Here is a 14,195-nt window from a genome sequence, read left to right on the forward strand (position 1 = left end):
CACCCCCCTCAGACAAACAGCAACCTCCCTCCCACAGCCTGGATTATCTCCTCTTACCCACCTGCCAAATGAGTCACTAATGAGGGTGCGAACAAGCTGCAGGTGCTGGTGCCCGGCTGGCTGGGCACCGTTACCTGGGGTCCCCGTGCCAACACACACCTGTGACAAAGCTGAGCCCAGGCCGGTCAGACCCTGCTGGTTTGACGTGATGGGGCCTCACCCAGGTGTGGTTACCTGCAGCTGACCGCTATTCCTGTGTCCCTGTCAGGCAGGATGATGCTCGGTGTGCAGCTCAAGCATCTTCCCACGCCAGGGAAAGGGCTTCCCGTGCCACTGCTCTTGTTCCAGCTCCACCTTGGTGTCACCCTGACTGAGCCACTGAGCGAGCAGAGACCTTGTGGGAGCATTTAGCCTGGTAGCCACAAAGTGCTTGGATGCTCCATGTGTAAATACGGTCCATCAACCAGTTAATTCAGAGGCAGTGGATGCTCCTCACCATCTCCTCCAAAGCACCCTCCTGAAAAACTGCAGAAAAGAAAGTCTTCTCTGCCATGCCTCAGTGGAGAAGTGTGTGTTGGAGGCGTTTCCTACCTGTGCTCGTCCCTCTCCCAGCGGTGTTCCCCTTGAAGGTGAAGGTGGCAGAGCAGAGGACCAGCACCGAGCGCAGTTTCATGGGGGCTCAGAGTCTGCCTGTGCCAGTTGGTCACCACTGGGGATGGTGATGACCCCTCCTCAGGACCAGGAAAGTTCTGTCTGAGCTTTGCAGCCTCTGGGGTGCCAAAGCTGACCAGCCATGGGACAGGGACGGGGCTGGGGTGGCACCCAGCCGTGCGTTGGCTTCTGCAGGACCAGCACCTGGAGCCCATCAAAGCAAACCCACTGAGGCATATTTAACCAAACACTTACTTTCCATTTTATTCAATAATTGCTTTAATACTAAAATGCATTAGATGCTCAAAGCAGAGAAAAGAAAATCACATTTAGGTGGAAAACAAAGTTCTCATCAGATGAAAAAATCCCAATGTGGCAGGTACACCATTTGGAAACAGAATCATAATAATTTAATAAAGCTGCTTTATCATCTTCATAAAATAGACAGAATGGTGATTCTTCTTTTTTTTTTTTTTCCTTTTTCCATTTTGTTGTTTACAATGATTCAATCACTGTGAAAATGTACATAACATACATATCAGCATATACAACAATTTATTCTTCATATACTCGGCAACGGAGACACCATGACGAGAACGTACCGCGCTCGGTGCCGCGGCCGCCGGGGTGGCTGCTGCTGCTGCTGGGAGCCACTGCTGAGGGAGGGGGGCTGAGACCCCAGCCCAGGGGTGTCTGAGACCCCATCCCAGCTCAGATCAGCTGAACAGAGCTGGTTTGGGAGGGGAGGGGGTGTCTGAGACCCCAGCCCAGCTCAGATCAGCTGAACAGAGCCAGTGGGTGAGGGAGGGGTGTCCGAGACCCCATCCCAGCTCAGATCAGCTGAACAGAGCTGGTTTGGGAGGGGAGGGGGTGTCTGAGACCCCAGCCCAGCTCAGATCAGCTGAACAGAGCTGGTTTGGGAGGGGAGGGGGTGTCTGAGACCCCAGCCCAGCTCAGATCAGCTGAACAGAGCCAGTGGGTGAGGGAGGGGTGTCTGAGACCCTACCCCAGGGGTGTCTGGAGGCTCTCCCCCAGCTCAGATCAGCTGAACATCAGCTGGCACCAGCAGAGGCTCCATCTCAGCCCCAGCAGAGCTGGCAGTGGGGGCAGTGGGGTTTCTCCCCGGCGGTACCACAGCTCACAGGTTGGATCAGAGATTACCCAGAGCTGCAAAAGCAGCTGTAGCAACAAGACCATCACTTTTCCCCAATGACAGACAAATGTGTTTCCATTCAAAATTAGATTGTTTTTTTTTTTTTTCTCTCCCTCCCACCCTGCCCTCCCCAAGAATAATTTCAACATATTCATCAGACAGTGTGTTCTTCACAAAAGCAACTTGTTTCCTGTTTGGAAAAATAAAAATTAAAAAAGAAAGGAATTCACTTTTGCACAAAGTGTGATCCACAGGCGACCTCCAGCTCACAACAAACAGGGAACGGCAACAACCTCAGCAGACAGTGCTTGGAGGGGGGGATGTTTCCAGCCATCAGTTGTGCCCCCCAGCCCTCCACCATCCTTCCCAGCACAGCCCTGCAGCCCCGAGGGTGGGAAAGGCCAGGGGCTCCCAAGGGAGCAGGGAAGAGCTCAGCCCCTGGCCCCCAGCCCCAAAGCTGCTCCAGATGGGGTCCTCGTCATGCTCGGGGGAGAATCGTCGGTGCTTGCTGCTCTCCTGGATTAACAGGGGAGCAGAGCAAGTTTGCCTGAAGGGAACCAACAGATCCCAGCGATTTTTCCTAAACCAAATCTGAGGACAGGTTTATGTTATTAAAAAGCACAATAATTACATCTGGAACCCTTCCAAAAAGCCTTCCTGCCCGCCCTGCAGCTTGGAACATTTTTTGCATGGCCAGTTTTGATGCAAGTAGGAAAAAAACCAAGGGACTGCAATTTGCCCAGGAGCCTGAACTCATCTCGAGTGACACAGAGGGACAGTGACAGGAGTACCAAAATATTCTGGAGAGGGCCAAGGCAGCAAAGCCAGGGCAGCTCTCTGGGTCTCCCCTTGGCCCCGCACAGCAAGGCCGTACCAGGGAAGGGCCCCTCGCTCACATCCCCCGCTGCAGCCTGGGTCAGCCCAGAAAACTGGTGTTTAAATGATTTTCTTGGAGGCATAAGGGTTTACTGACCTCCTTAATGCCCCCTTTTAATACAGAATTATTTCACATTCTTTCTCAGCTGTGCTTTTATTCAGAGTGGCAAGGAACGTTTCCTCTGGGTAAATTAGAGAAATGTTTCTATTTTTTTTCTTTTCTTTTTTTTTTTTTTTTCCTCTCTTCCTTTTCAGTTAGCATCTATTTTTCACCCGAAACACAAGGCTGGTGGTGGCAGCTCCGCAGGCAGGGGCAACGCTCGGCAGGAATTAAGGCTGGTGCTTTTCCAGGCACCTGGGGACGGTGGTGGGGCACCTGGGGGGACCCCCACTCCCCACCCCACCACGGGCCATGGGGAAGCTGCGTCCCCTCCTGGCAGAGGTGTGGGTGATGATGGGGCCACGTGGAGCCGTTGCCCCGTGAAGCCAAGAGCACCTGACAGATGGGCAAGGCAGGTTCTGCCTCTCCGCAAACACACGGGACAAGTTCCCCCCCGCCAAAAAAAAAAAACCTCCCAGAGCTGACAAAACCAGGTAACATCAGAATAAACTCAGCTGAACAGTTACAGAACACCCAGTTACTCCAACAGCCCCGAGCCAGCCCCTCTCCTCTTTGCTCGTGTTATAATAAAACACACATTTGGGGAAAAAACCCAGAAATAAATGACAGCAGTAACAGTACACAGGCAGGAAACACAGCGGGAACAGAAACAACATATCCCTGAAAAATGGGCTCAGAATCCAGAAGAGGGGAGAAAACGCCCAGTTTGCTTTCTGGAGGGATGCAGGACATCATGTTAGCACGTGGGATGGGAGCTGAATGAGGTAGTCATCACACCAGTGAGGGAAGCATCACAAATTTCATTAGACAACTGTTTTTTTGTTGATTCTTTCCCAATTCCTGGCCCTAGCAAGTGGCAGGGGGAACAGGCTGACTCTGGACCTGTCTCAGACCAGCTGTGGCTTCAGGCAAGATCAATCTGCCCTGAAGAAATAAATGGCTGGAGTTTAATTTTATTTTGAGGATGATAACAACTGGAACTTGTTTTCTTGTTGTTTTTCATTTAAATAAATCAAGTAACAAATACTTTATCATGATATGTAGACCTAGAAAGACTCTTTCTCTAGAAACCACTAATTTCAACTTGCTGGTACAGCAAACATTGGCAAGAGCTATATATTTTTCCTTCCATAATCAATTTTAAATTCTAGGAAACATTATTGAGGGTAGGAAAAATCTGTTCAGTGAAGGGTTAATAATAATAGCAATAATAATAAAAATAATAATAATACACTAACTGAAATCCTTCTACCTTACTCATACCTCACTGAGGAATCATCACTGCAAGAGAGCAGAGAGCTGTGGAATCCCTTCCCTCTCTCCCTTCTACAAAATGGCTATTAAAGTAGCTCAATTTTCAAATCAATTTTACATGAGTAGATTTGTACCCACACAAAAAAGTCCTTAATTATGAGAAAAAATAAAGAATTGCTTTAATTTTTTCTCCATTAAGAAGGCACATTAATTGAATTAGTAGCGTTGTTACGTATCACCTGTCTGCCCCTAAATTAACATCACTATTGCTCATTCCATACTTATTTATGATGCAGGGATAGAAAGAAATCAGAAGGGTCTAAAATCCATGCCATGATGTCATACCTACACACACCCTCTTGGTGTAATCATGGCTAGGAAACGCTGACTGAGAAGTGTGTGTGTCTAATTGAGAAGGTAATTTAGATCTCTTAAAATAATTCCATCTCTTTGACTTGGAAATGACTGGAGGCGAGGGATATCTAAATCTGGGAACTGGAAAAAAACCAAAATAACCAACTTCTGGAAAAAAACCTTTCCATGCATTGCCTTGAAATTATGCAAAAGAAAAAGGGGTAAGGGGAAAAGTTCAGCACAGTGCATCTGACAATTGCAATCCAGGCAGGATTTTCCCAAAAACGTCTTCCCATAATGCCCTGACATTTTCCTGCAGGAGCAGGGAGAGGCTGCAGGCAATGGTGGGGGCTGGAAGAAGCGCTTGCTCCACCGGGGCTGCAAACTGCAGGCTCCCCAAAGTTTAAGTAAGATGATTGTGATTTATTTTTTTTCTATTCCTTTTTTTTTTTAAGCCTGAAAGCCTTTTGCCATCACTAGACATACAGTAATTTGCAATATCAAATACAATAATAGTACAGATAAGTATGTGACAGCAAAAGGATTCGTAAATGCAGGGGTGTCCATAGCAAAACACCAACACCTTAAAAGACAAACAACCTCGTGCTGGGTGAATTTGAACTGAAACTCACCCGACTGTCACTTTGAACAGTCCCACACAAGAAACAGCCGCTACTTCGTCCAGACTACAAAACCGCCGGGCTGGTTACTAAAGATGTCCGAATAAGGAATTGGCCACTCAATTCTCTCCAGGAATGGAAATTTATCTTCATTTTGAGATACAAAAATATATAAACTCCGAGGAGGGGGTACCGAGCGCTCCTGAGGACTGGGGGGGTCTGGCCTCTGCCCCCGCCACCCGCTGCCTCCCGGCCAAAGCCGAACACCGGCTCCTCGCTCGGGCTGCACACCCCTGCCGCCCTCGAGACACGTGGGATTGTCACATCAACGATAGCTCCATTTATAAACAATACATTTAGGGAAAGCTTTTAAATACAGCAATCTGTGAACCATTGGTAAGCGATAAAAACAATCTGCGCTGGGAGTCGTGCGGTCCCTCATCCTCATCCTCATGCTCCTGTGGCCGAGTGCTGCTCAGAGGACGATGTCCTTTAGTCTCCGGGCGCCGGGCGAGTCCTTTTCCCGGCTTGCCTGCAGGAGCGGGTTGCCCTCCTGCCCGCTGCTCTCGCTGTCCGCGCCCCGGGGCTCTGCCTCGCTGGGCCGGGAAGGGCCACTGTTCCCAAAGGGCTCCCGGCCGCCGGCGCAGTGCCCGGCTCCGTAGGGCGCCGCCGGCTTGCCGGCCAAGGGGCTCTTCAGGTGCAGGGGCGAGGTGACGGGGCTGACGGCCTCGCAGCCGTTGCCGGCCTCGCGGACGGCGCCGCTCACCTTGGGGCTGCAGCAGGCGGCCGAGTCCACCGTTCTTTTGCCTTTGGGGTTGGCGAGGCGCTCCTCGGCCGGGGGCTCGCCGCCCTCCTTGCCGAAGGTGGCGAAGGTCCTTTTGGCGCCGCAGTCCGCGTAAGGCTCCGCGTCCACCGCCGTGGCCTCGATGGACAGCGCGATGACGTTCCTGCCGTGCTCGGGGGACTTGGCGCGGCTGGGCACGGCGCCGCGCGGCATCCAGCACCTGTCCGAGTGGCCCAGGATGCGGCACTCCTCCCGGCAGTGGAAGCCCTCGCTCGGCTCTGCGGGGAGAAAGCACAAGGCACGGTGAACGGGGTGCCCACAGCCTCCAGCCTGCCCGGGCACTGCAGAGGGGATCCGACCCCAGACAGCACTGACTGAACCTCAAACAGCCATCGCTTTCGAGGCTCTACAGACTGGAGTTTAATTTCCAATAGGTTGTGTGTCACCTGTCAGCACCAGCACAGAAGCCTGGAGAAGGAGTGACGGCAGCAAATCCATCACAACAGGGCTGTCCGTGTGTCAAGCCCTCAGAGCCAGTGGTTCCTGGGTTTAGTGGCCAGTGTTAAAAGCCACCATGTTTTAAGCTTGGTTTGACGTGACATTTAAGTTTGACTTTTTGCAAGGAGGGGAAAGGAACAGAGGGAGGAAAGAAGAGGGGGAGGAGGGAAGGTTCTTTGTGGTTCTGCTGTATATGTGAGTTTTAACTTGTTGCTTAATCCCCACTGACCTCTCACACAACGGAGGCTTTATAAATCTCCAAGATTGTCCACTCCACTGAAGATTAAATGTGTCATTCCCAGTGCCGGGGCTTTATTCATACAGGAGCAATAAAGATTCCTTCTCTCGACTTGGGGCTGTCGTCCCAACACCACTTTACAGTGCTGAAATATGGACTGGTGGTTTAACCCTTCCCAAGGATCCTTCAAGACCAGGTCCAAGGGCTCTCAGGCGAGTGCAAACCCTGGTGCCCAGGGCCTGTGTGCATTCCTGCACTGTCAGTCAATCCCGGAGGACTGCACAGCTTCACCTCCACATCACAGATGGACAAACCGAGGCTCGGGGAAGCAGCCAGGCTCAGCCAAGTGCAAAGCTGGAAATGAAATTCAGCAGTTTCACCATGCCCAGCCTTTGCTGAGCATCCGACCGTGGCTCCTGCCGAACACCGCAGGATCCTGGCTGCTTTTCAGTCTCGGCTTTTCCTTCATTTGATAAGAGCTTGTAATTGCAGCAGCCCTCATAAAGCACAGCCTTTCCCCACGCAGAGACGGGGCTCCTTCCTCCCGTAACCCACACACGCTGGGAGCAGCACCAAAGCTCCAACGCCATCACCCCCAGGAGCCCACGCTCGGTCGGGGCTGGGCTGATGGATGGAAGGAGCAGGCTCAGCCCAGATTTCCTTCCCTCTGTCTGAAAACCATTCCTTCTGCTGCTCTGTACATCTGTGTGCATAACCTCCGCTCCTCAGACACATTGGTATTTCCACCACATGCGAGCACTAGGGCGGCTGATAAAAATTCTCAGCACATAACACAATGCACCAAAATATGAGCAGCTTAACACTTACAGAGAATAAACGAGTAAAAGGCAGACCTCAAAAAAAAAAAAAAAAAAAAGAAGAAAAAAAGAGAAAACCACCAAGAAAGGGTTTTTTTAAAGAAAGAGAAGAAGCCAATTAATTGAAAAATATATGGGTAAAACATCAGCTTTTTCTCTACATCAGAGCAGCAACCCAGTGATGTGGAGCACAGGGCTGGGTGGAGGGGAGGAGGTCTGGGTTTTGGCAGCTGCCTTTACAGCAGCTTGTGAGAAGGATGCCCTGAGCCCTACACACTGAACAACCAGCACTGAGCTCTAAAAGCCCATGATCTTATACTTTGATTCTGCTAATTTCAAGTACTTGAGCAAAATAGAAAAAAAAAAAAAAAAGAAAAATGGCCCAGAAAATATTGCTGTCTCCCTATTTATCCACAGCTTAACTTCAAAAGGGTGCTACAGGCATACAAAGTTGTGTAGTCTGGCTGTGATAGCAGAGGACTTGGTGATGGCTGGAGGGGCTACAGAAATATCTTGGATTCTCATCCCGATGAGACACTGATTTATTGTGCTGTGTGACCTTGGGCGTGTTGCTGGAGCACACATCACTTCAGTCTCTCCACAAACATGAAAAGCTGGATCTGTGAGCGTGCTGGGCTGGCTGGTCCAGCACGAGAAGGCACAGGGGAGCTGCTTCTCCTCATCCTCCCTGCCCAGCAGCACAGCTCAGGCCCCAGTCCATGGGACTGCCATAGCCAAGGCAAACCTCACTCCAGAGGGAGCACAGGCAGGTTGGTCTCACCTTGACCCATTTATTCCAACTGCCACATTTTACAGCTAGAAACAAATGAAGGACTTCCCTGATTACTGCAAGTGGATATTCCTCAAAGCCTAGAAAGGCACCTGTGCTTTAAGAGCAGCTCACTAAAGGGCCTGGTGGCCAGGGAGATGATCAGTTTTGGGCATTACAATGCTTGTCTAGAACCTGCAGCAGCTGAAATGCAGGGAGGAAAGGAGCTGAGAAGCATTACATTAAATTATACTGTTTCAATCTTTTGTATGAGGAAGGGAATGTTAACAAGTCACAAAGAGGCCAGGCTGACAGACAGAGGGTCACAAGCCACCACCATCCACAGACCTGAGACAACAGGTAGTTCCATGGCACATTCTGTCACTCAGCTTCTGTGCTCAGCACACATCTCAGCTTTGAGACCATGCCCTGCAGCCAGAACCATCCTGCTCTCGGGGACAACATGTGTCCAGGCTGCCCAGAGCAGCCCTGACTGGCAGCAGACACAAGGACCAGCACAGAGCCCCCAGGAGCAGCCTCTTCAACATGGCAGAACGGGCATCTTCAGCTACCCACCCATCCATCACTGTCTTAGCCCTGTAGCTGGTATAAAATATTATTTTTACGCCTCAAGCAAGGCCTGTTGATACACAGAAACGCCATTCCTCTGCTGTCCCAGATCCAAAGGCATGCACAGCAGGGTCTGAGCCCCTCCAGTGGCTGAGCCAGGGCTGATCCCTGCATGCTGCTCCCGCCCCAACAGAGGCAGCAGGCAGGGAGCTGCTGGGCACGCTCCTGGTGCTGCCCTTTGCAGCTCAGTCTGACTCACCCAGCTTTGATGGCACCCAGGACAGCCATTCACGTTCACATTCACATTACTGTACTGTTCTGTCTTGCTCTTTACCACTTTAACAATCAGAAATAGAACAACAGGAAATTCTTTTACAGCCCTAGACCTGCCCTAGTCAATACAGCTGTTACTGTCTGCAGTGACAAAATGTTCTTGATGCACGGAGCAAAGCCCAGGTAATAACCACCAGAACCACGACATGGTGAGTGCCTGGCAGCCAGAGCAGGCAGCTCCCACCCCTGTGCTCATGGCAGGGCTGAGCAGGCTGAAACTGCTGCCTGACCAGAGCTAGAGACAGGCAAAGGGAGGGGGAGCAACAGAGGGGCAAAGTGGGGTGAGACCCCAAGCTCTGGCACTGCTCTGTGTGAGCATGAGCACCTTATCCTGACACACAGCCCCCAAGGGCCCCAGTGCTCCAGGCTGGCAAGGACCTGCCAGCTGGCACAGGTGGGGAACACCATGGCCAGGGACTGAGACCACCATGGGCTGGGGACTGAGAACACCATGGGCTGAGGAACACCATGGGCTGGGGAACACCATGGGCTGAGGAACCATGGGCTGGGAACACCATGGGCTGGGACTGAGACCACCATGGGCTGGGACTGAGACCACCATGGGCTGGGGACTGAGACCACCATGGGCTGAGGAACACCATGGGCTGGGACTGAGACCACCATGGCCTGGGGACTGAGACCACCATGGGCTGGGGAACACCATGGGCTGGGACTGAGACCACCACGGCCAGGGACTGAGAACACCATGGGCTGGGGACTGAGAACACCATGGACTGGGACTGAGACCACCATGGGCTGGGGACTGAGACCACCATGGACTGGGACTGAGACCACCATGGACTGGGGACTGAGAACACCATGGACTGGGGACTGAGAACACCACGGGCTGGGGACAGAGACCACCACGGCCCAGGGACTGAGAACACCATGGGCTGGGGACTGAGAACACCATGGCCAGGCACTGAGACCACCATGGGCTGGGGACTGAGAACACCATGGCCCAGGGACTGAGAACACCATGGGCTGGGACTGAGACCACCATGGCCAGGGACAGAGACCACCACGGCCCAGGGCATGACCTGGGCTGCACTCTCTAAGGAGCTGAGGACACTGCAAACACAGGGGGGATAGTTCAGTTGCCAGTCAGGCTGTGGGGACACCCGTGGGGGCACCCATGTGGCACTCAGCTGGCCCAGAGACACGCTGAGCAGCTCGCTTGAGGGCAAGTGCCCTACACATATGAAAGATGTGCAGGTCACACTGCAGCAATACCCGTGTTTCAGCCAGACTGTCCTCACCCAGCACAAACCCAGAACTTTGTTTCAGGGCACCTTAGAGCAGGGTCACTTTTAAAACATTCCCCAGGGACAAAACATCCTGGCACAAGCCTTTTTGTCAAGAGGTGAGTAGTTATCCTGAAGTCAGACTTGGCAGGAAAAATATCATTACTAAACATAAGCTCTTGTATAGCAAATATGAAATAACATAAAATCCACAGCCACCTCTGGAATAAACATGTTCCTCAACAAGTCAACCAAAATCCATGTTAAGCTCCAGATTTCAAATCAGAGCTCTACTTGGAACTCAGAAGACCAGCACAAAGGCAACTTTATGGGTCACAAAGACCCACAACTGCTGTAGTCTCAGCCAGGCAGCAGCTGCCGAGGACCAGCAGCTGCAGGTAGACCTGGTGGGAGAGATAAAAATCCCCCACCCAGCCAAGACCCTTGGCACTTTCCAATCCCACCGTGCAAGCTCTTGGTCGGAAGAGCAGGGACACGGGACGGATGCCCAACAGGCAGAGCCCAGCAGGAGCTGGCAGAGGACACGTGGTGGGCACTGCAGCAAGAGCCCCCAGCTCCACACAGCACGGGCGCTTCCCTCATCACAGGGGGATTGAGGAATGGCCCTGGTGAACAAATCCCCCAGTCCCCTGTCCAACACCCAGGTACCTGAGGCACCGCAACGCGGAGCAGGTGCGCGAGGTGCCCGTTCAGCTCCCAGCAATTGAATTATCTCCAGTGGAATTGCAACGCTGGCCAAAGAGACAAAGTTAAATCGTAGCAAGGTGCAAGTGCCTGGGAATGTAATATTCCTGATAAATGGCCAGATGACACGTGCTGTTATACAATCTAAGGTGCAATTTGGGCGATGACAATAGTCCCTGGAGTTTCCATTTCCAAACAGGCGCTCAGTTCAATCCAATCCGTGTCAGAGCAGCTTTGCCACGGTGAATAACTAGAATTCGTTTGTGCTGTTACAGGCGAGCAAGGAAGAGGAGCAGGAGCTGCTTGAGAGCAAGAAATAAGGGGAGACAAAGAGGGACCGAGGGATCCCAGCCTGCTGGGACATGCACAGGCTGGGGGAGCGTCGTGATGAGCAGCCCCAGCCCAGAGCCCCCAGCCCTGCAGCCGCGCCAGCCACGGTGCCAGCACCTGGGCAGTGACAGTACCTGGGCAGTGCCAGTACCTGGGCAGTGACAGTACCTGGGCAGTGCCAGTACCTGGGCAGTGCCTGTACTGGGCAGTGACAGTACCTGGGCAGTGCCAGTACCTGGGCAGTGACAGTATCTGGGCAGTGCCAGTATCTGGGCAGTGCCTGTACCTGGGCAGTGACAGTACCTGGGCAGTGACAGTACTGGGCAGTGACAGTATCTGGGCAGTGCCTGTACTGGGCAGTGACAGTACCTGGGTAGTAACATACCTGGGTAGTGCCCATACCTGGGCAATAGCTGTATTGGGCAGTACCAGCACCTGGGCAGTGCCCATACCTGGGCAGTACCTGTATTGGGCGGTACCAGTACCTGGGCAATGTCCATACCTGGGCGGTGCCTGTACCTGGGCAGTGCCAGTACTTGGGCAATACCCATACCTGGACAGTGCCCATACCTGGGTACTACCCAAACGTGGGCGGTGCCCGTACCTGGGTACAAGCCGTACCTAGGCGGTGCCAGTACCTGGGCAGTGCCAAAGGTCCCCTCGTGCAGGAGCCCAGCTCTAGCTCCACATTTCAGTGTTCCTTCAGCAAACGTGTGATTATACTGTAATCACGATGACACTGCTCCTGGGTACAGCAAACAGCACGATCATTAAAAAATTCATTTCAAAATCTTCCTGGAAGCTAATAAATTTTACAGCAGTTTCAATCCTTTCTCATTGCAACAAAGAAAAGCTTAGTTCCAGACAAATTAGAAGTAAATTGATTGCCTTAGGGGAATCTATTCAAATATCACTTTTCCATGTTAGAAATCTCTTCCTGAAACAAGAAGAGGAGAACCAGGGAGAGCCAGCACGGGAGCAATGTGGAAAAGCAAATCATTAAATCTCCGTTCATGAAACTGAGGGGCGGGGGGGAATCAAACTTAAAATAAAATGCAAATGTCTCACTGGGGTGCGGGCCCAACATTTGTGACAGAATTTATGAATAATAAATATGAATAAATAGTAAACACGAAGGGATCAAACACTGTTGTGGCTGTTTACTCATGGTTAGCCATCTTTCATGGACAAAGCGCGACTGCATTATTTAACACTCCTCCTCTTCCAGCTACTTCGGGGTTTCTTTTCAACTCCAGCACCTTCATCTTCTCAGGACCCAGCACCCTCAGCACACCAGTGGAGCCCACACCCCTCCACCCCAACAGGAGTGGCTGTTTCTGGCTCAGGGGCAGCGATCCTCTGCATCACACTCCAGATAAAATAATAAGCTCCAGCAAAATACAAACAGTCCCGAGCCGCGGTTCATCATTCGCTTGTAAATTAAGACTCTGCACCTCTCCCTTATCTCCTCTAATAGCATAACATCAGAAAATGAGAGGTGAGGAATAGTGTATTATATTTTTGACCTATGGGCTTCACAGAGCCTTCCTTGCCTTTCCTAATAAGAAATCTCCAGTCAATGCAGCAATGTAATCCTGGCGTGGCTTCCCCTGCACAATGCTCAGAGGATACTAATAACCAGGGACAGTGACAAATGCTCTTTACTGCCACAAGAAGCCTTTCTCTTCCTCTCTTTCACCATTATTTGGGATTTATGCAAGCTAAAAATGCTGTATTTTTAATCCTGGATTGTCTGTCCAACACAGAAGGTCAACAGTGCTTGGACAAAGCACAGGAATTATTTTAATGAAACAAGGGCTGTCATTTAGATTAATTTATTGAGCAATTGCTGATAAGGACCTGTGGCTGCATGCAGCTCATGGGCAGTGCTTCTGGGATGGTCAGCAGAGGTGTGCAAGGGGGCTTGTCCCCAGCTGCTGCAGACACAGACAGCTCCCAGGAAATGCTGAGGATTCCCTCTGATTTAGAGCTGGCTCATTCCCCTCTTGCCCTGCTCTGCATCACCATGAATAACTCCCTCCCTTCTGCAGGGCTGTCCCTGCTTTGTGAATGTGGACTGAGGGACAGGCAGACCTGGGTGCCTGGCCAGCTGCAAGCAGAGGGCAAGGACAGAGTCGATGCCAAGGATTTCCTGGGGATGCTGATGCCTCTGGGTGAGGAGCAGGCTGTGGGAAGGAGGGTGATCACCAGAAGGAGCTGTGGTGTGGCTATGCCACGCACCACAGCAGAGTCAGACCCAGAAGGTATTATTATGGGCTGGAATGCAATTTAATGCTGGCTGCTCCCCTTTATCCAGGACCGCAGGCCAATCCCCACCTCATTCACAAGGAAAAATTAATTCCCTTTCAGAGGGCCGGCGGAACACACCATTTAAACTCCAATTAATCCTTTTCTTAAGTGGTCTGTGGAGCTCTGCTGGCCCCTGAGCAGCGGGGATGGAGCACCTCCGAAACTCCAGCACTCTGCCTCCATCCAGGGCTCATTAGCATCCTAACAGCTCTGGGATGTGGGATCCAGCCCTGGCAGGAAGAGGAGAGCACTCTGGGCTCTGATGGACCTCTTCCATCTCGAGCCATTAGTGCTCCACCACTCTTGGGCACGGCTCCATCAATGCTGAGGCAGTTCCTGCACGGGCGCAGACACAACCCCTGACTTCATTACTGCAATTCAATTTCATTAGCGCTGGATACAGAGGGATTGTCCTAAATACACTCTTCCTTAGACTTTTTTCATGTTACGGCAACCATTTGAGTATATTATACCCTGCAGAGATGGAAACATTTCTAGTCTGTTTAAACACATTTCCCACAATTGGGAACAAAACTTTGTCTCAGTTTATGCCTCTGACACCAGCTG

General features: G+C 51.6%; 1 protein-coding gene across 2 annotated transcripts in view; it reads right to left on the reverse strand.

The window, feature by feature from the left end:
• Window positions 1-889: 889 nt before the first annotated feature.
• PCDH19 (protocadherin 19) overlaps window positions 890-14,195 on the reverse strand; it is a 61,321-nt gene continuing 48,015 nt past the window's right edge. For both annotated transcript variants that reach the window (XM_036402031.1, XM_036402030.1), the window contains exon 5: window positions 890-6,091. In XM_036402031.1, the coding sequence (XP_036257924.1) occupies window positions 5,505-6,091 (587 nt within the window). In that variant the 3' untranslated portion in view covers window positions 890-5,504. The remainder of the gene's footprint in view (window positions 6,092-14,195) is intronic.

This window comes from Molothrus ater, chromosome 14 (genome assembly GCF_012460135.2).
Source record: "Molothrus ater isolate BHLD 08-10-18 breed brown headed cowbird chromosome 14, BPBGC_Mater_1.1, whole genome shotgun sequence".
NCBI lineage: Eukaryota > Metazoa > Chordata > Aves > Passeriformes > Icteridae > Molothrus > Molothrus ater.